Here is a 25,181-nt window from a genome sequence, read left to right as displayed (position 1 = left end):
CATGACACATATTGCATCTAGGGTATCTCTACATTCCCTGCCATTTCATCTGAAAGCAGCAGTCAAGCGCATCAGAAGTCTTGAAGATGAACCCCCCCCCCAAAAAAAAAAAAAAAAAACTTCTGGACGATGTGAAATATGCCTGCGTCAAAAGGACATGTAAACTATATCATCATATTACAATAGCAACAAGTTGATCTGCAGGATGCACAGCCTTGTGTCTTGTGAAGAGTGTGCCCACGATTAAACTTTGCTCTTCCATTTGGTACTTAGGGAAACATTCCTAATTTCTATTTTCATGCCATATGATATTACTCTATTTTCGTTCTACATGATATTGAAAGAAACTTTTATATTCATTTAGTGGCTGAAGTACGTGTTGTTTTCAATATTTGTCAGTAATATATGTTTAATGCTTTTTTTTTCTTCTTAAAGTTTGAAATGAACATATGAATAAACACATGTGATTGTTTAATATGTTCATCCTCTTAACACACACAAACACTAGAAACACTCACTAAACTTTTAGACACATATATTCAAATATTTTATACCAACATAAAAAAGTATAGCATAAAAACAGGATAAAAATATTTTTCTTTGTAAATGGCGATCAAATCGAAAATCTACCGGGAAGAATGATTACATTTCGTAGATAAGGTCAATTTTACATAATTTTATTTTACATCTCAAATACATACAGTGAAACACCCCGCGCGTGTGTTTAAGTCCTAAAATTTAGCGCGTATGTATGACGATTAAACGAAATATTAGTTTATGAAATGCAAGGAAAACCGTTAGAGCCGTTTTTCCGTTTTTGAGAAAACGGCAATATTTTATTTTCTCTTTTAAGTAAACTACCCTTAATTTCAGGGTTAGGAAGAAAATTCGGACAAAAAAAGAAGAGAAAACCTTCAGAATCAAAAACTCGATTTTAAAATTTGGTTCAGATACGTTCAGGCATGTCTTCTGGTTGAATGTGTGCGAAAATGAACAGATGTCGAGACATCATTCGTTTCGGTTTCTGAGTCATGATAATACGAGTTCATAATCTTGAATCCATCATTGAACTGTAGATTGGTGTGAAAAGGAGTGCTAAATTCTGAACAAGGAAGCATTTAAGCATAAGGCGGAAAGAATATTCAAGTAAACAAACGTCTCAATTAATCAGAAAACTGGGTAACCGATTTGACAATTCGAAATCTTTTGTCGATGAAGTTCAACATGTTCCGCATTGAGTAGGTTTTGCCGTAGATACTATTTGACTCTGACGTACGTGTAATAATGTTCTCTTTATTTTTGTTGTGGGTTAGTCTTAACCATCGTATTAGTTGAGAACATGATTTTAAAATATTTACTTATTTTTATGTTGCAGGGAGGTGAGAGTACCTCGTCTACCCGAGTGTCCTCTTCCCGAAGCCGGACTTCGGACGAACCCCACATAGGAAAATATAAGCTGCTCAAAACAATAGGAAAAGGAAATTTTGCTAAAGTAAAATTGGCCAAACATGTTCCCACAGGCAAAGAGGTAAGTGTGATTATGAACTATTACGTTTATTATTTGGTGAACTATTACATTTTCTTACTCTTTAATACTATTCATATGAGTGTGTCTGCAGTTAATCTTATTCATATCGTACACACTAAAGGGTGTTCTTTTCTACATGATGTCTACATTGATTGGTAACTGGCATGTTAACATGCATATCGATCTTCATCATTGTATTTAAATTAATATTTCAATAGATATAATGAATTTATAATAAAGAAATGAATTAAACTGAAATTGATTAATTGAAAATATATGGTACCTAGATACTTGAATCTATATAAAGTAATTCGTGAATCTATATAGAGTAACTAAGAGGAGCTATTTCGAAATATCCTCAAGGTTTGTGTAGAGTAGGCAATATATTTTGCTGAAAACTTATGATCTCTTGATAGCATTTTTTTTTCTTGTGTTATTAGACGAACTATTGTCTCATATATAGGAAAAATTGGAAACAGACTGATTTCAATATAAGATGATAAAATTACGTCAATCACACCGGCCGTTTTTGCTTTACAGTGGCCAAGTGTCAATTGTTAAGTGAAAAAGCACCAGGCTGTTGGCATGTGGAACCTAAGCGGCTGGTGCAAATGGAAAAAAATCCATCATTTTAGATTGAAAATCACCTATTCCCAACAATTTTCCTCTCTTTCCATTTTTGTATATCTTTACGCATAACGGAGTTGATGTATGACCCCGGACTTTCGGTACACCATATATATATATATATATATATATATATATATATATATATATATATATATATATATATACGTGTGCAAATTATTAGACTAAAGTTGAAAAAATGAAGAATCTTAAACGTAATTTTAAATAAATCCTAAATTGATGCGTTCTTTCACCGTGTTAAAACCTGTTAGTATTTTGTATACATTCCTTTCGATTTTCATTAGTTCCTGTACACTTTGGCATACTTTACATTAACCTTACACAAGTATATTTCACTTTCTCACCGCGATGTCATATTCTGATAAGTGCTGTGATGAGATCAATCTTGGTAGTTATCCTTTCTCTCTTCACTTTTTCCTTAACAATAGCCCACAAGTTTTCGATAGGGTTTAAGTCGGGACAATTTCCTGGCCATGGCAGAACCTGAACACCATTTTCCCTCAGAAAATTAGTTACAGTCATTGCTTTATGGTATGGAGCTCCATCATGCATATAAATAAAGTTCCCATCCGGAAACCATCCCTTCATTTGTGGTTCTAGCACGTTTAGATAAATTATTCCTTTCACGAGATATAGCCCTTACGGGATCCGGGGTTTTTGGGGTATTTTTTAGACTTTCAGTCAAGTAGCTACTGCATCGTCACTATTTATCCTAGGATCATGGTTCATACTTCATTCTCTTCAGACTGGAACTGGCTTTCAAATGGTATCACTTGCATGCTCATACCTTATACCAGGAGAGGGAAATATGAGGTCAAAAGGAAAATTTCGGGGGAAATTTTTTTCACATTTTGGGCCCCTCTGGAACGGCCCTGTATGAACGTAGAGATCTAAAAAAATCTGATAAATAGTATTTGGTATACCAAATTTCAAGCTTCTATCTTGAATAGTAAGGGCGAGAGAAATTTTATCAAGAATTCCAACAATGCCCCAAATTACCGCAAAACACCATGATCTCAGGTAAAAAAAAAAATCCTGAGACATCTCTATTTACCCTAGGGCTATAATCCGCCAATCATTCTCTTCAGAATAGAACTACCTTTCAGGTGGTACCATTCACGTCTCCATCATGTATCTAAGTCGGGAAAATCCCGAAAAAAGGGATTTTTTGGTAAAAATATCCCTTTTTTCAACTTTTTGCCCCTCTGGATCCCCCCCTGTTTTAACGCAGAAATCTGAAAAAAAAATCTGGTAAATACTACTCGGTGGACTGAATGTTTGTGCAAAATTTCAATCTTCTACGTGCAAAAGTAAGCCCGCCAAAAAATAATGAACATAGGCTTAGTAAAAAAAATATATATATATTTTAGAATTATGACGTCATCACCTCCTATGTCTCGACGCAGGAAGGTGTGAAACCATACGTAAGGTCTTCTACAGTGCCTCTGGACTTGAAGAAAAAAAAACCCGGACGAAAAAGCTCAAATAGGAGAGTTATAACGCAATGTACCATGAAACACCCGTATGGTACAAATTGTACCATAGGATCCCCAAAGGGATAGGACCAGCACCATACACTGACATACAGCTCCAGACCATGACTGACGTTAGGTGCTTTACTGTTTGGGAAACACAGTTTGGTGAAAATGTTGCATCTGACGTCCTGCGAACATATTGGGTACTTTCCTCAGTTACGGAAAATTTTATTCATCAGAGAAACATGCCTGGAAATAGTATAATGTATATCAGTGTATTGATTTTAAATTTTATCACAGTATCATAAACCAAACCTCATATTCGGAGGTGCAACTCCTCCCGTAAACCCTTGTACAATAAAGTTAAAACATATTCAAGTGTACTACAACCTCCCAAAGATGCCCCAATTGACAAAATATACAGGATAAATATGTAAAGTTTGGTACTTTACCTTGCTCCAGTCATCCTTGAATCTAATTTTCATTTCCTTTGCCCATTCCAACCTCTTCTTTGCCATTGCTGGGGTTAACTTCGCCTTTGTGAAGGGCCTTCGCGCTGGTAAGCCCGCTTCTCGCTGTAGATGAAGATATGTCACATTCGTACGCCTTTTACTGATTTGACAAATCCTTGCTAGTAGTTCTTATATTCGATTTGGTCATCTGTAGTAGTTTCCTTTGAACACGAGGACTGATTTTCAGTTCGGACATTACCTGAGCGGTTTTGTGTATATGATGCACCGAGCTTCAATGCCCGACTTATTCGACTGACTGTGTTTTGAGAAATAGACAGTTTCCTAGCTATTTCTTGCTTGTGTAACGTTTTTCTTCCACAAGATATTCGTTTAATGCAATTTTACATGGCGATACGTCTTTGGCTTTGCCCATAATTGTCACTTTCACTAAAGCTCCAAATACAGAACGAAAGAAATTTCAATACTTTTTTCCACAGATCTTCAGCTAAAAATAACTCTTAACCCTAGGAAGTCCAAGAGGGGGGGGGGATTTTCGAACCCACTCCTTTGCATTTGAAAAAAAAAAAAAAACGTTGTAAGTCTTGATTAAAATATTGAGAATTTTATTTATTGTCTATTATTACTTCTGTGATAAATCCACATCGTTAATGTGCATTTTTATTTAATAACTTGTAAGTTAAAAATTACGTCAAAGTAGTGGGCTCATCGAACCCCCTCCTTGGACTTCCATGTGACACATTTTCTACAAGTATATTTCCTGAAGTTAGATTTTTCTTCGTTTGTATTTAGAAAGGATGTTGGGAAACAGCATATCAGCCACGAGTAAGTTCTGAATGCTTATTGTACATTCATTTCTTGTTAGATGGCGTTCTGTGAGTTATAGTATGTTATACTGTGGGTTCGAGGAGCCCCTCCCTTCCATTGGACCTACTTGAAACAAAAAAAAAAAAAAAAATCTTGGGCTTCCTAGGGTTAAGAAAGCAAAAATGCATGTATTTTGCACCTAACACACATTAAACTATTATTTGGAATATTAAAACATAATAACATTGAAAGCAAATTTAATACGACGTATAAAGAAAGAGCCAACTTGTGCTAATATAAGTATACAATGATGCAGTTGTTTACCACTGTTCACAGTAAGGAACAAATAGGGTCATTACTTTCTATTGACAAAGTATATATAAAGTCCAGAACATACTTTAGGTTTAAAAGATATCAACTGTACACAATACAAGTGGAGATAAAACAAAAATTCATCGAAAATACTGAAGAATCGACATTTAGTCTCTCTCCCTCCCTCTCTCTCTCTCTCTCTCTCTCTCTCGATATATATATATATATATATATATATATATATATATATATATATATATATATATATATATATATATATATATATATATATATATATATATATATATATAGGGTGTTAATGAACTATACCGACAAGCTTTGAGATGATTCCTCGCATCAGAATAAGAGAAAGAGTTCATATGAACCTATGACGAAAAGTCCATAGCCAGGGCTATCCAAAATCGCGAAAACATCAAATTTCAAGAGGCCCTATTTCTAATTCGAGAGATTGTGGATGGTGGTCCTTATCAGCGTAAAGGAAGTCACGCATACCCAATCCAAATACGCATATTTCATTAATGTTTAGTGGGTGTACAGATTATTCCCTGCAGGATGAAATTCCCAGACATGCCATCAACCGAATTTTGAGATATGCTTTGAATTTATGATTGGTCCAAAGTAGGCAAACGATAAGCTTTGATACCAGTGAACACGGAATATTTTGGCGCGATGTCGGAAGTGTTAAAGATCGTCTGCAGCACTGTCTGTCGTACTCGGGAAAACGCATGCTGTGATGGTTTCTTTCACGCTTATAAATGAAGAAAACTTGAAATATACAGTGACGAAATACATATCACACGTTATTCCGAACACAAAGAAACATTTAGCTGCCGGTTTCTAACACTTCTGTCTTCCCTCCGAAGCACTGGATGTCCATTGTTGTCAAGGTTTACCTCCTGCCTACTTTGGACCCTTCTTGAAATCAGGGTATATCTGAAAACTCTATTGAAAACATATCTGAGAAATACACCCTGTACGGAATGCCCTCTACACCTATTGACAATTGATGAAATATGCATTTTTTTATTGTATATGCGTGGCTTAAGAACCACCATCCACAGTTTCTGGAATTCGAAATGGGGCATATTGAAATTTTGCTTTTTCGCGATTTTGGACAGCCCTAGCTCTGAAACTATGCACTTCTCGCCATAGGTCCATATGAACTTTTTCTCTTATTTTGATGTGAGGAATCACCGCTTATAGTTTGTCGGTATAGTTCATTAACACTCTGTATATAAGGTAAACGCATCTGAATTCGACAGGTACCCGAATTCGACATACCTGTGCTTAAATGTTGTGAAATAAGCGTAAGAGGTCATTCCTGCAATCGTTCATAGAAGTGGCAACATTATGGGAGCGTCTTTTCTCGTGTCAAAAGCACGGTTAGAGTAGATGAGTCGTACGCATGGAGAAAAGAAGTACATTGTTCTGTGTGACACATTCTTCGAGAAAAAACAATCTTAAGGAAATCATAAGACGGCAAAATTATTTTCGTAAGACATAAAGTTAGGTTTGCTTCAAGCAAATAGTGGTACTTTAATGTTGTAAAAGGGATTCAATCAGTGCATTTTGTTTTCTTCTGTGAGGACAAAGGTTGGGATGTAACATGAACGGGGGATTGTCGAAAACACGAACCTTTATTTGTAACGTAAACCGGATTTCGACACGGTTGTCGAATTCATGCTCAGTAGTTCAAATATAATTTTAACTGAATATCTAAACGTACAGTACGTTTAAAGTCTTTCATAAAGCTGTTTGTTGCATAATTCTCCGATACTTGTAACCTCAGTTCGACAGGGGAAGTCAAAATCAGCTTCGAGCATGTCGAATTAAGGATCATCGAAGTAACTACTCAGTTCAGAAAATTGAAGTTGTGTTCTTTTGCCCGTCTGATAATTTCTGCATAATAATAAAACAATATTTGAAGCTGAGAAGTGATTACTATTACTAGTAATGCCTACTTAATGTTTTACATGGATATAATTGAAAGTGTCGAATTCAGGTACCGCAACTGTCGAAACCAGGTGAAGTGTGTCGAATTCGGGTTCTATTGGCGAGTTCCAGTTTCATAAAAAATTTTAACATTAACATTTAAGCCTTGAAGTGACTTTTAGTATTAGTAGAGACTGTACAGTTCAAGGAAAAAAGTGGGCTAACACCGATCAATATTATGGCCACAATAGGCGATTGATTTTAAAAAACGTCCTTAACCTGTTGAAATCCGGTGCGTTTAACTTATATATAAAATATGGGTGGTCGTTATTTTTCGATTCTATTTTTTTCCTCACCCCCCAAAAATGGGTTCCCATCAGACCAATATAATCCATGAGAAAAAAATAGCTAATTTGAATAATATTAAATGGCGCCCCAAGTGACCTCAAGTTTTGGAGCATTTACAATATGCAAAGTGAAGCAACGATATCTTTTATGGTTGGAAGAACAATAAATTTAAAATCATATATTATGAAGGTGATAACTAGTGATAAGGTACTAAATGATTGGAGATAAATTGCAGAAAATGTCAGATGTTCGTTTGTTGTGAAAGAATCCCAGAAACAATATATGATATGATCATTTTCCTAGTGAAATTTTTGAATCTAAATCACAGATGGCGGACTTAAAGATAGCCGTCATGATGGTACTATACAGTAATAGATGTGGTTCTACCTCCATTAAACTTATGCAAGATATGGTGTCACTCCCTGTAGCCGTTCCAAACATAAGGTATACGCCTCATGTTCTATTCTATAAATATATTAAAAAAAATAAATTGCTTGGGACACCATCTAATGTTCAGTTAAGCTAATTTTTCTTATGGGTTACTTTCATCAGATATGGAATCATTTCAGGGGGTGAGACTCAAAAAAAGCTCGGAAGTTGAAAAGTAAGGACCACCCTAATATGATTGGGGAATTAATCCTTGTGAGATTTTTGTTGCTCATTTACGTTAACACTTCTTAATTACGTGGAGAGAAATGATAATCGAACGTTTTTTGTTGCACGAAATGGATCTAGTTAGTACAAATAATTAATTTCATTGTACAAGTGAGTGAATGTAAACGATTAGCATTACCGTTTCGTCATCGGGAAGTCCAGTTTCAGTTCTGGGGCTGGCTGTTTTAATTGTTTATTTTTCGGATTTTTCCTGTTCCACTAGCTGAATGTCAAATATGGTTTCGACTTGACTTAGTTCGAAAATTTATCCATGTTTTACTGTTGATGTTTTATACCGGAAGTATCAGAAAAAGTGTGAAATCTGATTACTGACTTTCGCACAAGACTGTGTTATTCTACTAGCAATTATTTGCTAGTAATGGTCTAATAGTAGTAGTAATGGTCTAATTAGATATTGCGTCATATTTGGAGACACTACATATAAAGTAACTGAAAGTTAACTCAAAACATGTACCTGAGATAGGATAGTTTGATATAAGATTACTGACTAAAATCACATTCAATTCTGAGGTGATTAATGCGTGTATATATGTAAGGAAGATTACTTACGGGATAAAACACGTCATGCAATAATATGTAGAGTTTTGTTGTCTGTCCAATAATAATTTAGAAAAGAACATGGATAAGAGAATTGTGGCGCAGTTGTTCTCTTTTTACTGACAGTTCTCCACAAGACGGAAGAGGAAGTATTCATGAAATCATTAATGCAAGAATTGGATTTGTCTGGCGCTGTCATTATCGCGGTCAAAGTCAGACCGTGACGTTAAGGCGCTGAAACCAAATATTGTTTACGGTAAAGGTACTGCTAGGTGCTGATGTGTCTGCTTTGGTTTGGAGATAATACATGCTTATGCGTGTATACAAATGTTTCAACCTTGTCGATATTGCAGCAGTTCAGTGGACGTATATGTTCTCATCTTAATAAGTAACACCATCTTCAAGCATTTTGCGTGTCTTTCCCACTTACCTGTGATATATATGCATAGATTCAATTCGTGGTTGTGTGCACTTCCATTTGGTGTTTAACCTTTTGAAATGCCGTTAGAACGTGAGTTTTCGTATTGAAAATCGAAACGCCTAAAGTATTGATTTTTATCTTCGCCGCTTTAATAACTAATTAGGTCACCTGAAGCAAAGATAATGGCCACATTATTGAGAGTCGGATTTTTTTAAAATAATAATAAAAAAAAAAAAAAAAAAGAAAATCCGATTTCGCGTATTCGTGTGTTCACATGTAGCCAAATAGTTGGCCTGTTTACGTTTGATACACTATTGCAAATTCAGTCCTAGTGGAGACACATTGTTCGGAGTTGAGCCAACATCTTGAGGTATTTAGAAAACTACTTTAATTAAAAAGTAATACTGATTCTAGTCTTGAAAACCTCTGCTATAATGGCGATAGAATCGTTGTGAACTCCAGATAGTTGTAGGAAATTCATAAGGAATTATTACAGGAAAAAGATTAAAACGTTCATCACGAATTGTATTTAAACGACATGTAACATATTCAAAATTTCGGTGTGCAGTTTGTTTCACACACACAGACAGACACACATATATATATATATATATATATATATATATATATATATATATATATATATATATATATATATATATATATATATATATATATATATATATATATATATATATATATATATATATAATGAAAATAAATTGTTAATGACCCAACTTCGGGGCTATATGATAAGCATACGCGTGTTCAGCGTGCGATATTCGGGTTCGGTTTCCAGTCTGAGTTTATTTTAAGAATTTTATGAAAAGTTTCACACTGTGGATGATACGAAATTTAATTAAGCAAGAAAGAAAATAAGACAACCATGGCAAAACCTTTTCATTGGATATTGTGGTGGTTTTTGAACATGCCATCCAATAATGCCAACTGCTTTCCAGCTTCTTTTCGATGAAATGCAATTGCTTATAGTTCATTTGGTGAAACAGTGATGATTCAAACCACTGACAAGATGTTCTCAGGCCGTTGTCTGAGTAATAAGAATGCGAAGTTCGGAATGGTGAATTCAGAACCACCATATACGTCGTTCATACAATCAAAAACTCGTGAACGCTACTTTGTATATCTTTGTATGATGCTATTCTCTCAAGGGGGAAAAGCACGTATCTTTATGAAGGAAGGTTAACTTTCCGTATTAGCAAAAGTTTTTACGCTACAGATCCGTAGAATAATGGATTGTTTCTATAAATAAGTGCTAAGAACAATGTGGTAAGTAGAAGTGCGAGAAGTGAGTAGCATATACAATACTATTCAAGTTAATGTTAAATCACTGCTGGAAGATAATAATTTAAATTTCAGGCAAGCTGATGATCACTTTTATGCACACTATTTGCAAAGGAAAAAGCTTCGTAGTTAGATTATATGAGAGTTGGCCATTTCTCAATTCAAGTTTTTGGACGCCGAAGTAATTATTTCCACTGTCAGGAAATGGCGTTGTTTGAGACCATGCCCTTTCATCTATTTCACTGTAGAAAAGTGATTAGGAATAGTTTCTACAGCGTGGTCCGGAAGTGGGAGAGTACCTCTAATTCTTACTTTGAAAATGAGTGATTGGTGCGTCAACTGGAAGAAAATGGTATCAAAGACACTATTGTGGTACGGCAGGATGGAGCACCAGCGCACTTTGCGGTTCATGTGCGTAATTACCTTAATCAGATGTTTCCTGGCCGCTGGATTGGAAGAGACGATGCATCTTCACCAGCTCACTTTGCCTGGCCTCCAAGAAGTCCCGATCTGACGTCACCAGACAATGCTCTCTGGGATTTAATAAAGCGACAAGAAAGAAACACTCAATACCACACAACGTAGAGATTACGAGCAGCTGTGGAACACGCCTCCACCCTCGTGACTCTGGAGTATCTCCGAAAAACATCTCCGAGATCTTGGCGCAGAATTCAGCTGTGTTACGACATGGATAGTGATCCTACCGATGTTCATGACTCTTTAAGACTTCAAGGTAACTGTGTACAGGCACTCTACCATAACTAACTATACTGTTGAAACTAAAGAGGGGATACATCACTTCCGGATCACCCGGTATTACACACTGTCTCATCTGACTACGGGAGTGATCACAGAATAAAACAAGAAGGTAGCAGCTAACAATTACAAGATCCTTTCAAGTAAGTCATCTTCCCCCTCCCTCTCTCCACTGTTTGCTTTAAAATATCTAATTCACTAAAATCAACCATTTGGTCTTAAGAATGCAGCAAAACAATAAATCCCACTGAGGATCGATCTGAACCTTCCGATCGATATGTAGACGCTTTACCAAGTGCATGAATGTACAGTCCGCAGCAAAAAACCTGCAACATGAGCATGTAAGTTTATTGTGAAACGACGAAGTCTTTTGTTCCAAAATAAATGTGCAGGGGAGGACGCCGAGGTTTCTCCTGGCGTGATTCGTGCCACGTAGACGTTATGTTGTTTCCCTGCGCTGTTCGGCGTAGTTTCACAATAAACTTACATGCTCATGTTGCAGGTTTTTTGCTGCGAGCTGTACCTGTGAATTTAAGATACTTAGTTCAAATTAAGGTAGCTCTTCCGGAGTTGCATATCAATCTCTTTTTCTGAAGTAATGTCCTTAATCTGAATCTCACCAAAAGCATAGATATGAAAAATGCAGTCGAAGTTCTCGTGCATTTATCACGTCATTCGGCCGGAAAAAGAATGGAGATAAACGATTCAAGTTTTATTGAATTGCGAAAACGGGAAAACTAATTGCATAGAATTCGTTAAGTTGCAAATTTCATTTTCCATTATCTTACTACAATTCATTACTAGTAATTATCTATTAGTAAATAATTAGAATTTCGAATAACCGAAAAGTCATAAAATAAAAATGAAATCGCTACAATAACTTCATTTGCCTATACTACCATCTACTGACCATCTAAAATTAAAATAAGATATTTGAAGGATAAGTAACGACTTTTCATTTGAGCCTCTTCACGATTAGGGGCAAAAAGCTATAAGAAAAAATGTTAAAAAAAGAAAAAAAAAAGTTGAAAGAGGCATGCCCGAAAGGAACGAACAAAAGACACTGTGAGAATAAATAAATAAATAAATAAATAAATTAGAAGTCTGACTTTAATCAAGAGAGCTCCATAAGAAATATGGGGTCATGAGCCTCACTCACCTTGTCATTTCTAAAGTTAAAAATATGTTAAAATAAATCACGTGAACACCGTACATTGGATATCGCATGCAACAATTAGAATACCAAATATATTGGATAACTGGAAATAAATTTCATTATCTGAACATTTAAAATACCATTCATGGATAAAAGTAATGAAGAATGTCACTAATCTGGTCTTAAGCATTGTTAAACATGCGACTTGAGTGTCCATTTTATTTGTAAAATGAAGGTACAAGCTGTTAATTTTTTTTTTCTTTTTCTTGACAGGTAGCAATCAAAATAATAGACAAGACACAACTAAACCCAGGAAGTCTACAGAAGGTAAGGCAAACGTAATATCGTTATATTTAATAAAAAATTTGCGATTATGAGTTCGTTCCGTAGGTAAACTTAATTAGGTACTGAGCAATTTTGTCGACAATTCAAATGTGTACCTCGTTAAGCTGTTCATCATGGTACAGTATTCTGCCAACGTTGGCAGATCACTGTCTTCGTTATAGTTCTTTGCGTAACTATTTAGATTTGTTCAACCATATTTTTATCACACACTTAATAGTGAGTTTTTCAAACAATTCACGAACCAGGTTCCTTTCCCCTTTGACCTATTTTCTGCTCTTTTTTCTTCAACTTCCGCTCATATTTTTCGTAGTGTTGCTTTGCCATTCACATTATTCTTTTGTTTCATTAACATTTCAGATCTTTATGGATGACGCTGTATAAGCACAGTCGTCTGTGTTAATCCTTCCGTTCTATTTTCATATTTTTAAGTTTCTTCGTTTCATTGAAAATTGTTCATACTCGTCTTTTCTTAATATTTTCTAACATTGTTAATTTTCGTTAATTTGCTGTGAAAGCTATCTCGTCTGCAAAGCAAGTGAACTTAATTCCTTCAGAGTCTATTGAAATATAGTTTATATATACTTTTATGAACTACTTCCTCTGGATAGATACTAAAAAATATTTGAAGGAAATCAACATTTTTGTTGAACTCTCCTTCCAGTTACGCTTTCCGCTGTCGTTCCTTCTATTCTAATTTTAACCTGCTGGTTCGTACATAAGTATGGTCGAAGCCGCCGCCTTTTCACTCCAACTGAACCACCTTTAGCATTCCCATCAAGATCCAGTTCACTAGGTTAAATGCTTCTAAATCAATAAACATTATATATATAATATTATCTTTCCAGTAAAGCTTTCACCAATTTCCTAAATAAATGAATGGCATCGTATGTTCTTTCGTCTTCTAAACCTGGACTGTATTTTGAAATGTAATCTTCTAACATTTGCTGTTACAGTCACCAATTTGCTCCATGTGGCCACCACACACATCGATGACATGTTGCATCCGCAAAATGGTGTGAGCGACAGTTGCTTGCAGCAGTTCTGGCGGAATTGTTGCGACATATCGCCTTATGTTGTTGTTGAGATCCGCCAGCGACTGGACACTTGCTTGGTAGAGCGAGCATTCAAATACCCCCACAGCCAAAGTTACATGGATTTAGATCGGGGGATCTTGCTGGCCACACATCTGGAAAACTTCGTGAAATGATGCAATCAGCAGTGAAGGTTTCACGAAGCAGATCTTTCACGTGGCGACCGATGTGCAGTGTTGCCCCGTCTTGCATGAAAACAGTCGTTTCTAAACAGTTTCGTGCCTGCAATTCAGGAACGACATATCGCACTAAAAGGTCCATATAAGGTGCCGATGTCAGGTACAGGTGACAACTCCTTGGAGTGTTATCTTCTCAAAGAAGAATGGGCCAATAGTGAACGTTCCTGTGAATCCACACCACACAGTCACGTACGCCGAGTGTAATGGCTCTTCCTGCACAACATGCGGATTATCCGAGCCTCATATCTGACAGTTTTGCGTGTTCACTGCCCCTTCTATTGTAAAATGCCCCTCATCAGTACATAGACATCCGACGGCCACATATTATCCACTTCCATCCGTGCCAAAAACCGAAGGGCAAACTCAAGGCGTTGCGGCGGATCTTAGGGTTTCAGTTGCTGTATTGTGTGAATCTTGTAAGGATACCAGTGTGAATTTCCCTCACTGTTGATTATGGGATGCTCAATTCCCGTGACACGAGCTGCATTGTCAACAACAGCCACAGCAACCTCGTCAACAAGCTTGATTGGAATGGGACGTCTTCCTCTTCCTAGAGCCACACGCAACTCACCCGTTGCCTCGAATTTTAGTACCATTTTCTTTAAGCCATTTCTGGATAGAGGCCCTCTTCTCATTTCTTTCAGACGCCGATACTCCCCTCAATGCTGCACTGTAATTGCTCCCGTTCTAACACACCAATTCTACTAACAGCGCATGGGCGCTCTTATCAACAGCCATGCTGTGCCTCACGCGATCGTGTGTGTGAAGTATTAGCTTGTGTGTGTTACGACCTGAACAGCACCAAATTTTCCCTTGCGGCGGAAAGTAGAACTAATATATTTTTTTCAGCGTAACTCGCTTCCAGTGATATCATTAGTATATTATTAAATTTCAATGTAATACGTTGATTACAGTCCTCGCTGGACCGTTGTGCATAGCGGCGTGCATTGCACCTTTTGTTACTAATAAATGTAAATAAAAGTTTCACTTTTGGTACCCTCACATTGTATCTCACATGTTTGACCTTTTCGACCTTGATAATGGTCTTATCCACACATTCAGCACCATTTCCACGTGCGTATTACCTGTACAGCGCCATATTTTCTGCTGGTGGCGGAAGGTGGAAATATTTTTCCAGCGTAGCTCACTTCCTCATGGTCTCATTTATAAAATTTTAATGTAATACATGGATTATAGCCCACACTGGACTGCCGTAAATAGCGGCACTTTAATTGTACCACCCTGTAATTATTATTATTATATCTTGGCTCTTAATGGTATATTTTGTGTTATTTGTTTCTGGTATATTATAAAGTAAATACCTTTCACTCATAAAATTTCTTGGAGTCTCCGTGAGAACTGTTAGAAAACCTCTCTGCGTGCAGTAAAACAATTAACACTACAGTATGAGAGAAGTTCCTTCAGCAACACGGTAACGAAATATCACAAGTTGTATTTTCAAATAGTGAGACATAGTAATTTGTTCGCAGATGAGACGTGTTCCTTAAAAGGGAGTTTACACAGCCATAAGTGTAAGTATAGACCGCTCTCGAAATACTATACTCAGTTTTAAATTACTTGGGCCGATGAGGATCATTCTCTGTAAATAAACAAAGGTGTTGTTTGGAGACATGTTTGTATGAGCGTGCAGTAGAAAATAATGCTTCTGTGGATTTTCTTCACAGTTTTAAGTCCTGTCCCTATAAATGTATCATAATTCGCCTACTGACTGTATTGAAAGTAACTCATTAAGAATACATGAAATTACCATAATATTATATACTAAGAATGTAGATAGAGCTAACCAGTCATGATAATTTATGAGTTTCTTGGATAAAAGTCTGCCATGTAATTCTGCGAAGACTAACATATATCAGGAAGTGTATTTCTGGGCCTTCGGCATAGATGAATTTCTAAATCCGTCTCGTATGAGGGATGATATCCCCCGGCCACAATACAGTAAGTGGGAAAGGAAGGAAGCGAACTGGGGCCTGTATGTATGTTAGGTGTCATTTCGGCTTTTGTCTGTAAAACCCATGGAGAAACATGTCAGTATGTCTTTCTTGAAAAGGCATTTACACCTTCCCGACTTGATGTCTGCACCTGGAGTCGAACCCGATATTGCTTCCGCGGGCACTAGTTTCTGATCAAAACTTGCTTGTGACACGTGGGTTAGTTTGAATCAATTAAAGATGTGTTTTCAAATTGTGGCAAGTACTCTGTGCTAAATACATATGAGCTGAGAATCAGTTCTTATCTGCAATGCAGAGGCTACTAAAACGTTGGTGCTGAAAGAAAAATGTGCGTGTGTGTAAAAGGGGTAGTCCTATTATATAATAATACGTGGTATTTTTTCCGGGACAAAAAAGTTGTCTGTATGACGGAAGTGTGTGCTGTTGAGAGGTGTCCGTTCAGGAAAATTTCACGTAGATAATTTTTTATAATTGTTGGACAAGTTACAATAATAATAATTATACAACACCGATAGGTATGGTAGTAAGTTTTTTTTTTTTTGGGGGGGGGGGGGGAAGAGTACCTGGCGGTGTATAACTTAATGGCTGTTTGCTACAGCATGTACTTACAGATAGATGCCTCAATGTATAAAATTCGTCACGTAGACAAACGGTAGGACGAGGCTAAGTTGAACAGTACCTAATGGTACATGTATCCATTTAGATAATAAATCATTCTGTGCCGAAAGTGTTCTTATTTAAGAATATTTACTCGTAAGACAGTTCCTATATATTGAGATTGTGTGTAGTGACCACTGATATTAAATATATGTTCGAAGTATTCATTTTTGTGTGTGTAGTGCAGTGATGTTGAATGTATGTTGGAAGTATTAATTTTTATCTTCTTTTCTTTTCAGCTCTTTAGGGAAGTTAGAATAATGAAAATGTTAGACCATCCAAATATAGGTAAGTAAAACAATTGACATGATTGTGCTGCTACTTGATAAATAGTATTTTTAATTTGTATATTTCATTTCATAATTTTATATCACTGACATATCATTACTTTGTATCTATAAACAGAGTAATTTTGTTCGCAATCACTAGGAAACTTCATTTCTCAATTCTTAGGGATTTTATCTTTGCTACGGGGAGCTTTGGTTCATCTTTTAAGAGAGTATGTGGTTCTTATCCGATGTAAAGTTGAGTCCACGTTGCATAATGTCTTGATATTTTAAAGGTAGGTTGTAAATAATAATAATAATAATAATAATATCAAAGGTAAGTACTAATCATTAAATGGGGAACTTTGAGTCGTATTGCAATATCAAATTAGAGAAATTTTACTTTAAAAAAAAAATAGGATTAATGACATAACAACTTAGGTGTAGTTGTAGATCGCTTCCTTAAATCAGAATAAATACTTTAGCTCGGGAATCGTGACGAACGGTAACTAAGGTAATACTGAGGATAGCCAAAGTAAGTGCGTTTTGAGATGTTTTAGTGATTGGAGATCGTAGTAACATGTCAAATTCATTTCGTATGAAGACTGCGAACTAAAATACTCAGACTATCGTGGTTTAACTGATTTTCCCTTCGGGCTCATAGGAAAGGAATCCATTTAAAATATAGGGGGAAAACTACGTAATTGCAGTTTAAGTTTGTACTATAACGGATAAAGTCCGAGTGGTAGATTTATTACAAACACATGAACTGTCACGTATTGTATAAAGCACCCCTTGTGTTTATTTATGTATTTACTTATTTAATTTAATTTTTATTTATTTATGTGTTTATTTATTTATGGGCATAATCGATCCCTTACTACATATTTTGGGAGTTGATTCTGCCCAAGCACTTGGAAGATGGGAACCGCTGTTGTTAGTAGTAATGGTGGCTGACAGTTTATACTAGTATTACTGAACTGCCTGGTGTTACAACTTTCTTATGAATGTGTGTGGGACCAGCTTTTCAGACACACGAATGCGCGATTACCATTTTACCACTGTTGGTATTATCGTTACTACTACTACTACTGATAATAATAATAATAAATTATTTGAATAGTAATATATGTGAGATCTAAATGTAATTGAACTCTTTACCTTACTTGTTTATGAGCTATCATCACTCTCATCTGAAGAATCTACTACACTTGCACACACACTTCTGTCCTTTCATCAAAAATGAATTTAAAGTTTTCGTAACTTCGTCCAATGCTCTATACATGTTCGATATAGTTTACTCACTTTCTGGACGTCACATGAATACAGGACTACTTGAGAAGCTGTATTATTTCCCCCAGAGGTCGTTCCCTTAAATTTTGAGACTAATCCTTGCTCTTCAGTTTTGACCCCATTTCGAGGAGGTTGAAGACTTTAATGGTAGGGTGGTAAACGCAACACAATATGCTCATGTTTTGCAGCCAATTCGTCCACTGCATATTTTTCCTGTCGGTAACAAAAGGTTCTCTTATATAGTTTTAAGAACTGAACTTATAGGAACGGCATTAGGAATGGAGATATTTTGCAGAGTCGTATAGTTAAGAATTTTATATTTCTTCCAGGCTTCCAGGAATAGATTATTTTTGGATTGAGAACACTACTGTGATATGGGACATTATCAGTTAGTTACAAATGGTGTCTCAAGGCGTTCCAATAGTTTCTTCTTAAAAATACATGCATTCTTGCTGCTGGAGCATCAGCCATTGTTTTGGGAATCACTAGAAGAGCATAGGCACCAAAACCTGAAAACCTACCACAATGTAGAATAACAATTCTCTGTCACCTTTATTGCCAGGACTCATTACAGCAAGTTGTCCGAATTGTCTGTCCACATCCGACAGGAGTTGCTATTAAACCACATTTAATCGAGATTTACACATCTTCATATCCCTGAACATGAAGATTATTGATGCTCGTATGGTATTTGTATCGCCATGCAATTTTGTGTGGTGAGTCACTTCGTATACTTTTTTTTTTCCTAGAATGTAAACTCCGTACTTCGAAGGAGGCGATAAACCGTAGTACGTTTGTGTGGAAATTTATATTCGGTGTCAGCTGTCTTAAGTCCCATTGCTTGGATTAGTGCTTCTGTTGTGGGAAATTTGCGTTCCTTGTAAAATTCGAAAACTGTTCGTCGCAACAAATCCAGAGTGAAACGGTCAGTTTTGTTAAATTGAAGCTTTTGTTTTGTGATTTGATTTGCGACGCCATGAAATTCTTTTTACAATACTACCGCTAATACCAGTTGCCTGCGCCATTATAATAATAATAATAATTGGAACATATGACACCACCATTATCGAATTTTTAAAAAAAGTAATTCTTGGCGAAGAAGGCCAGGGCTCCGGATTTTCACCCAAATGTTGTTCGTTACGCGTGCTATTGTTTAACCAAGGTCGGAAAAGCATTGACATTGTAGTAAATTATGAGCGAACATGCTGACACAGAAAGTGATTCAGTATTAAAGGAAATTGAAGGAAAATGGGCATTGGCAACTTCCTTTCTTTTTAACCGAGGGTCGCCTGTTTTCTTATATGCTGTTGACAAGTTACAGCCGCGTGTGTTTTTTCTGCAGTTCCAGAAATCGATTTTTTTTTTTCCTGAAACCTTGTATACGATTACTCCTTTCTTGTATGCCAACTTTGTCTGTGGATTCCTCCTGGATATTCTTAAATACATTTCCACCAATGTATATCAGAGAGTTCATTAATTAAATTTTTTGATCAAGGTGTCTTCTGAAACTAAATAAATGAATATCTTGTATTCGATATTTGTAATGATGATAGTATTTAATTTAAAAAGTGAAATTAAGTAGTAGTAATGAAAAGTCCTTGTTACACTTAATTTTTTTTTTTATTTCTTTACAGTTAAGCTTTTTCAAGTAATTGAAACGGAAAAAACCCTTTATCTTGTGATGGAATATGCAAGTGGCGGGGAAGTATTCGACTACTTAGTTTTACATGGGAGAATGAAGGAGAAGGAAGCTAGAGCGAAATTTAGACAGGTAACTAAAGTGCTATTTTTAGAAGCGCAAGGAGAAATAGAAAACCCACAAATAAATTTGTTTTGTAAGTCTGTACTAAGTTTAAGAAATCTAATTTTGTTACATGTTTCGATTTCACAGTAATTTTGTTTTTAATTCTTCATTTGAAACAGCCCAATCAGCAAGTAAGTGATCGAAGTAAATCAGAATATTCACTTTATATTTGTTTTCTTCTGCAATAAGGGTGTATGACTTGCCCTAATTTATGATCGATTGCGTAGTAAAACAAATACACAAATTTTTAATAGTACTCCAGTATTTTGGTTTAACAATTACTTTAATTGGACTAATGTTTGATAGGTTGCGTTTGCACGTTTTGGTACCAGTATTTACAATATATTTATCGGGAGGGCTGTTTCATTTCAAATCATACAACGGGTGCCCATTGACCATTTTGAATTCTTATGAAAAAATATATATTAAAGATGGACATGACCAGAATACAGAAACAAAATAGTTTTGGTCTCTGATGATTTGCAACAGTGTTGCAACCTCAAAAAATCACCACAGATAGTTACTCTTGCAGCAAAGTGAGGAATTGGCGTTTTGAAGGTATTAAGAAAGAAGAAAAAGTGTTAGAAACCTTTTTTGTTATTTGTTTTATACTATGTTTTCAACTTTTCCAAACCATATCAAACAGAGACATTAGAGATGTAACATAAACTGTAACAAAATTGTTGAACTTGGAAAAAACTTCGTTTTGCACATATTTCAGATACTTCCTGTGCCTAAATGAAAACAGATAAGATTTGTTTTATGCTAGTAATAAATGACATGATACATGACATTTATGGAAACAAGACATTACAGTAAAAATATTATTTCCTACATATCTGTACACTACAAGTGAGAATTTAGCATGAAAAAAGTGAAAATTTCAAAATTGGACTATTTTCAAAAATTAATCTCTGAAAAACCCCATCTTGAATTTTTATAAAAGTTACACAAAGCATGCACACGACATTGTTCTCCAATCCTGTAAAGACAGACTTGGTATTATTTTTCTGCGAAGAGAGAGAGAGAGAGGAATTTTTATATTACACCTTACACAAGTTGTGAAATAATAGTAAAGTAGTGAACAAAGTGTGGGATTGGCAACACTGCTTTTGGTTTAAATTCCACATCCAAGGTATTATATCACCATAATAACAATGTAAGTAAATATATTGACCAAGATCAGGTTCGATAGAATCTAGTGTCAAAAATACGTGACTGACAAACAATTGGATCGTGAAAGGGGTCTGTCGTGCTCACATTTGCTGCATTCAAAGGGAGGCCATTGCTGCTAAGAAAAGATCAAGTACATCAACAAGTGATATTTTGGTTTTGCACTTTGATTTCGCAGAGAACTGGATGGTTGTGTTGCAGGAAGAGATCCAAATTTATTATTGGCAAAGATCCCAAATCTCAAATATGAAATGAAATTTTTAAGTTTTACGTACCATGGTTATGCGGGCTTGGCTAAAGGAGACGGTAATGATGAAAAATGAATGAAACAGTGGAATGAAGAAAGTGGGAGGAAACGGGAGAACCCCGAGGAAACCCAGGCACACGGTGTTTGTCCACGACAAAGTTCACTTGGCGCGAGGTGGGATCGAACCAGAGACCTCATGCACCGAAGGCGAACACTCTACCACTGATCGTAATCTCAATATTCACATTTGTTGCATACTTTTATGGTACCGCACATAGCTTTGCAGTAGTCAGTGATGACTTGGCTCATGATAGTGCGCAAGCACTATGTGCTGTCCAGTTGATCATGGGTGAAATATCTGCACTGTGTGATGGACAAGCGTTTACTACCCAGATATTTGTATCTGAGAGTGCAGTCTCCCATTTCAGAAACAATTTCAGTTATTTGAGCTATAACGCATGAGTGACAACGTTACAAGGAGATGGCTATTTTCAGCTACTTGGCATGGAAAATGTTCCTGTGATTGTGTAGGCAGTTAGTAAAACACTGCAATTAAATTTAACCTGTAACGTAGCCTATTGATCAATTAGAGATGCAAGAGGATTCGTTGAAACTGTCTCTACATTCATGAAGAATACAACATTCCTGGTTTTAGACAAGTGTACTGTTGAAGAATATCGTTCAATTAAAAAGAAAGAGTAGGTGAATGTGACGCCTGTAACTGGAATTCAGTCCAGTCACTTTCGGGTTGCATCACATGAACTTTTAATTGCCAGAACTGCTGCTCATACAAAGAAATCTATTTTTAGTTTAGTAACCAGACCTCGATATACTGTGATATATTTGTATGTACGTGATTTTGTATCGTGTGTATTAGACAATCAGTGATGAGCAGTGGCGTAACTTAAACTTCAGCCCCCCGCCCCCTGCAATTCTTAGTTAGGCACTCCTACTTTCAATATATTCTGTATACCTGGAGCTCGAGCGGCTCACCGCGCTGCGGAGGTGCTATTTACACGGTGGTGGGCGGGACAAAGAACGCACGTATCACTCAAAGTGGAAGATGTTTCGATCTCTCTCTCATGACTCAACATGGTACTGCAACTGGTTTCAAATAGCGTTCAGTGCAAAATGTCTGTACAATTCCCATATGAAGTGTACTGCTCAAGATGGATTCTCCTATTCCAACTGGACGCTCTGCTCGTCTCCCTAAATTTCCAGCAACCGAAGTAAAGCTTATAGAAGACGTTTTTGTTCAGCTGTGATACAGTGGTGAGTACTTAACATAAAATAAGTATTAGTAATTACTAAACCTGTTCTTGGTAAATATATTTACTTACATTGTTACTATGGTGATACAACACCTTGGATGTGAAATTTAAATCAAAAGCAGTGTTGCCAATCCCACACTTTGTTCACTACTTTACTATTATTTCACAACTTGTGTAAGATGTAGTATAAAAATTCCTCTCTCCCTCCGCAGAAAAATAATAACCAAGTCTGTCTTTACAGGATTGGAGAACAATGTCGTATGCATGCTTTGTGTAACTTTTATAAAAATTCAAGATGGGGTTTTTGAGAGATTAATTTTTGAAAATAGTTCAATTTTGAAATTTTCACTTTTTTCATGCTAAATTCTCACTTGTAGTGTACAGATAGGTAGGAGATAATATTTTTACTGTAATGTCATGTTTCCATACTGTATGTTACTAGCATAAAATAAATCTTATCTGTTTTCATTTAGGCACAGAAAATATCCGAACTATGTGCAAAACGAAGTTTTTTTTCCCAAGTTAAACAATTTTGTTAGTTTTTTTTACACCTCTAATGTCTCTGTTTGGTATGGTTTGGAAGAGTTGAAAACAGTATAAAATAAACAAGAAAAAAGGTTTCTAACACTTTTTGTTCTTTCTTAATAATACCTTCAAAACGGCAGTTCCGCACTTTGCTGAAAAAGTAACTTATCTGTGGTGATTTTTTAAGAGGTTGCAACACTGTTGCAAATCATCAGACACCAAAACTATTTTGTTTCTGTATTCTGGTCATGTTATACATTTGGCTATCACGTGTACGATTTGAAATGAAATGGACCGGGAGATTATCCATAATGAGAGAAATATTATTTCATTTGACATCACTTGAACATATCATCTTAACATATGATACAATTTGTCACACTTCACATTGTCTTGTTTAGAATAAGCTACCTGAAAGTTTTATTAAGTTCGTTAATTTTTTAAAGTATTTTAAACATGTTACGCAGTGGTTTGTAATGTTAAATAACACAGTGTGTGAAAGCGAACTGTGTTTAGCACATTATTCTTTTAGCTCTTAATTCTCTTCACTTTTCATATTTCTGCTTTGTTGCTTTAATCTTTTTACAAGAAAATAAAAAATAAAATAAAAATAAAATTGTGTGTGTGTGTTTGTATTAGTATATGATGTTCACTTTCCTTAGGACTATGGACTGTGCAAATGTATCACCGACTGCTGGCCGCGACACCTTCTGGGTCCTGGGGGGCGCGGTGGCTCAGTGGTAGAGCGTTCACCTCCGGTGCTTGGGGTCCCTGGTTCAAAGAAAAGTACATTTGAGTCAATATTACTAATAACCAGGGCCCGGATTTTGTTGACCTAAAATTTTCTAAAAAGTGACCTATAAAATGACACTAAAATTCCTGTAAAATAACCCTAAAATTCGCAAAAGTTGACCTTAAAACTTGCAGTTTTTAAAACGTTTATTTCATTAAAACATTGACATTTTTTAAAATATCTATTGGATTTTAATTACCATTTCTCACTCATTTTCAAAAGTTTTGTTTCAGTTAATTGCAGTCAATTGATCATTTGTCTTTGGTTTTTTTAAAAAAAGCAATAATATTAAAACTAAACTTTGACCAATTTAGTAAATAGCTAAGCATTTCATATTTGAATTACAGATATATAGGCCTATATCCAGTTAAGCAACATATAAACTTATAAGCTGCGATACAACAAACTAACTCAGGAACTTCGTAATCGTCAGAAAATTGAACCCATACTTTATTCAGCATTGCAGTAGATAACTGTAAACATTGTTACGATTTTATTGAATTAGCAGCCTTAATTATATACGGAGCAGCATCTGATATAAAAACATGGTCATGCTGGACAAATTTAGGCCAAAGTAGGGATATCGATTTATCGAAAAGTCTGCATATTGTAAAATGGTTGACAGAATCCAATACTTCACCAGTTAGCAAAAATATTTTGCTAGGCTCGTCGGTTTTCATTGCCCCAACAATAATATTGACTATATAGCGTTCCTTCACATCACTAGTCTGTCTATAGAAACAACAATTTTCTGAGTCCAAAGTTCCTTTCTTATTTTTCTTATTGTGTCCTCGTTACACTTTGGCATGTAATTTTTCCTAAGATTCGTTTCGTCTGGAATGGAACGACCTGTATGACGCTCCAGGAAATCCCGCAATTTTACATTATTGAGTTTCCAAAGAGGAATATTTGTCGACAGAAAAACCTCACACAACTCTTTTTGAAAACTGAGGATTTGCCTTTACTATTCGAAGCACTCTCCACAAGTAACAACTGCGAACACTTGGTTTTATATTTGTTTTTAACTGCGCGTAAATGTTTTTCGCTTCTGATATTCTTTTGCACAGTGTATCTTTTCTCTGCTGCTACTTTTACTTCACATACCTTGCAAAGTAATATTGTACCGTCAGTACTAAAAACATCCACACCAAATTCAGAAACAGTTTGTCTTAAATG

At 35.8% G+C, this 25,181-nt stretch overlaps 1 protein-coding gene across 13 annotated transcripts in view; it reads left to right on the top strand.

Moving 5' to 3' along the window:
• LOC145660507 (serine/threonine-protein kinase MARK2) overlaps window positions 1-25,181 on the top strand; it is a 305,977-nt gene that overhangs the window by 197,146 nt on the left and 83,650 nt on the right. For all 13 annotated transcript variants that reach the window (XM_081725652.1, XM_081725648.1, XM_081725649.1 and 10 more), the window contains 4 exons: window positions 1,376-1,528; window positions 12,662-12,715; window positions 16,873-16,921; window positions 19,827-19,963. In XM_081725652.1, the coding sequence (XP_081581778.1) occupies window positions 1,376-1,528; window positions 12,662-12,715; window positions 16,873-16,921; window positions 19,827-19,963 (393 nt within the window). The remainder of the gene's footprint in view (window positions 1-1,375; window positions 1,529-12,661; window positions 12,716-16,872; window positions 16,922-19,826; window positions 19,964-25,181) is intronic.

The sequence above is a fragment of the Thermobia domestica genome, chromosome 9 (genome assembly GCF_964235325.1).
Source record: "Thermobia domestica chromosome 9, izTheDome1.hap1.1, whole genome shotgun sequence".
Taxonomy (NCBI): domain Eukaryota; kingdom Metazoa; phylum Arthropoda; class Insecta; order Zygentoma; family Lepismatidae; genus Thermobia; species Thermobia domestica.
The sequence above is the reverse complement of the archived record's forward strand: the minus strand, read 5'-3'. Positions and strand labels throughout refer to the sequence as shown.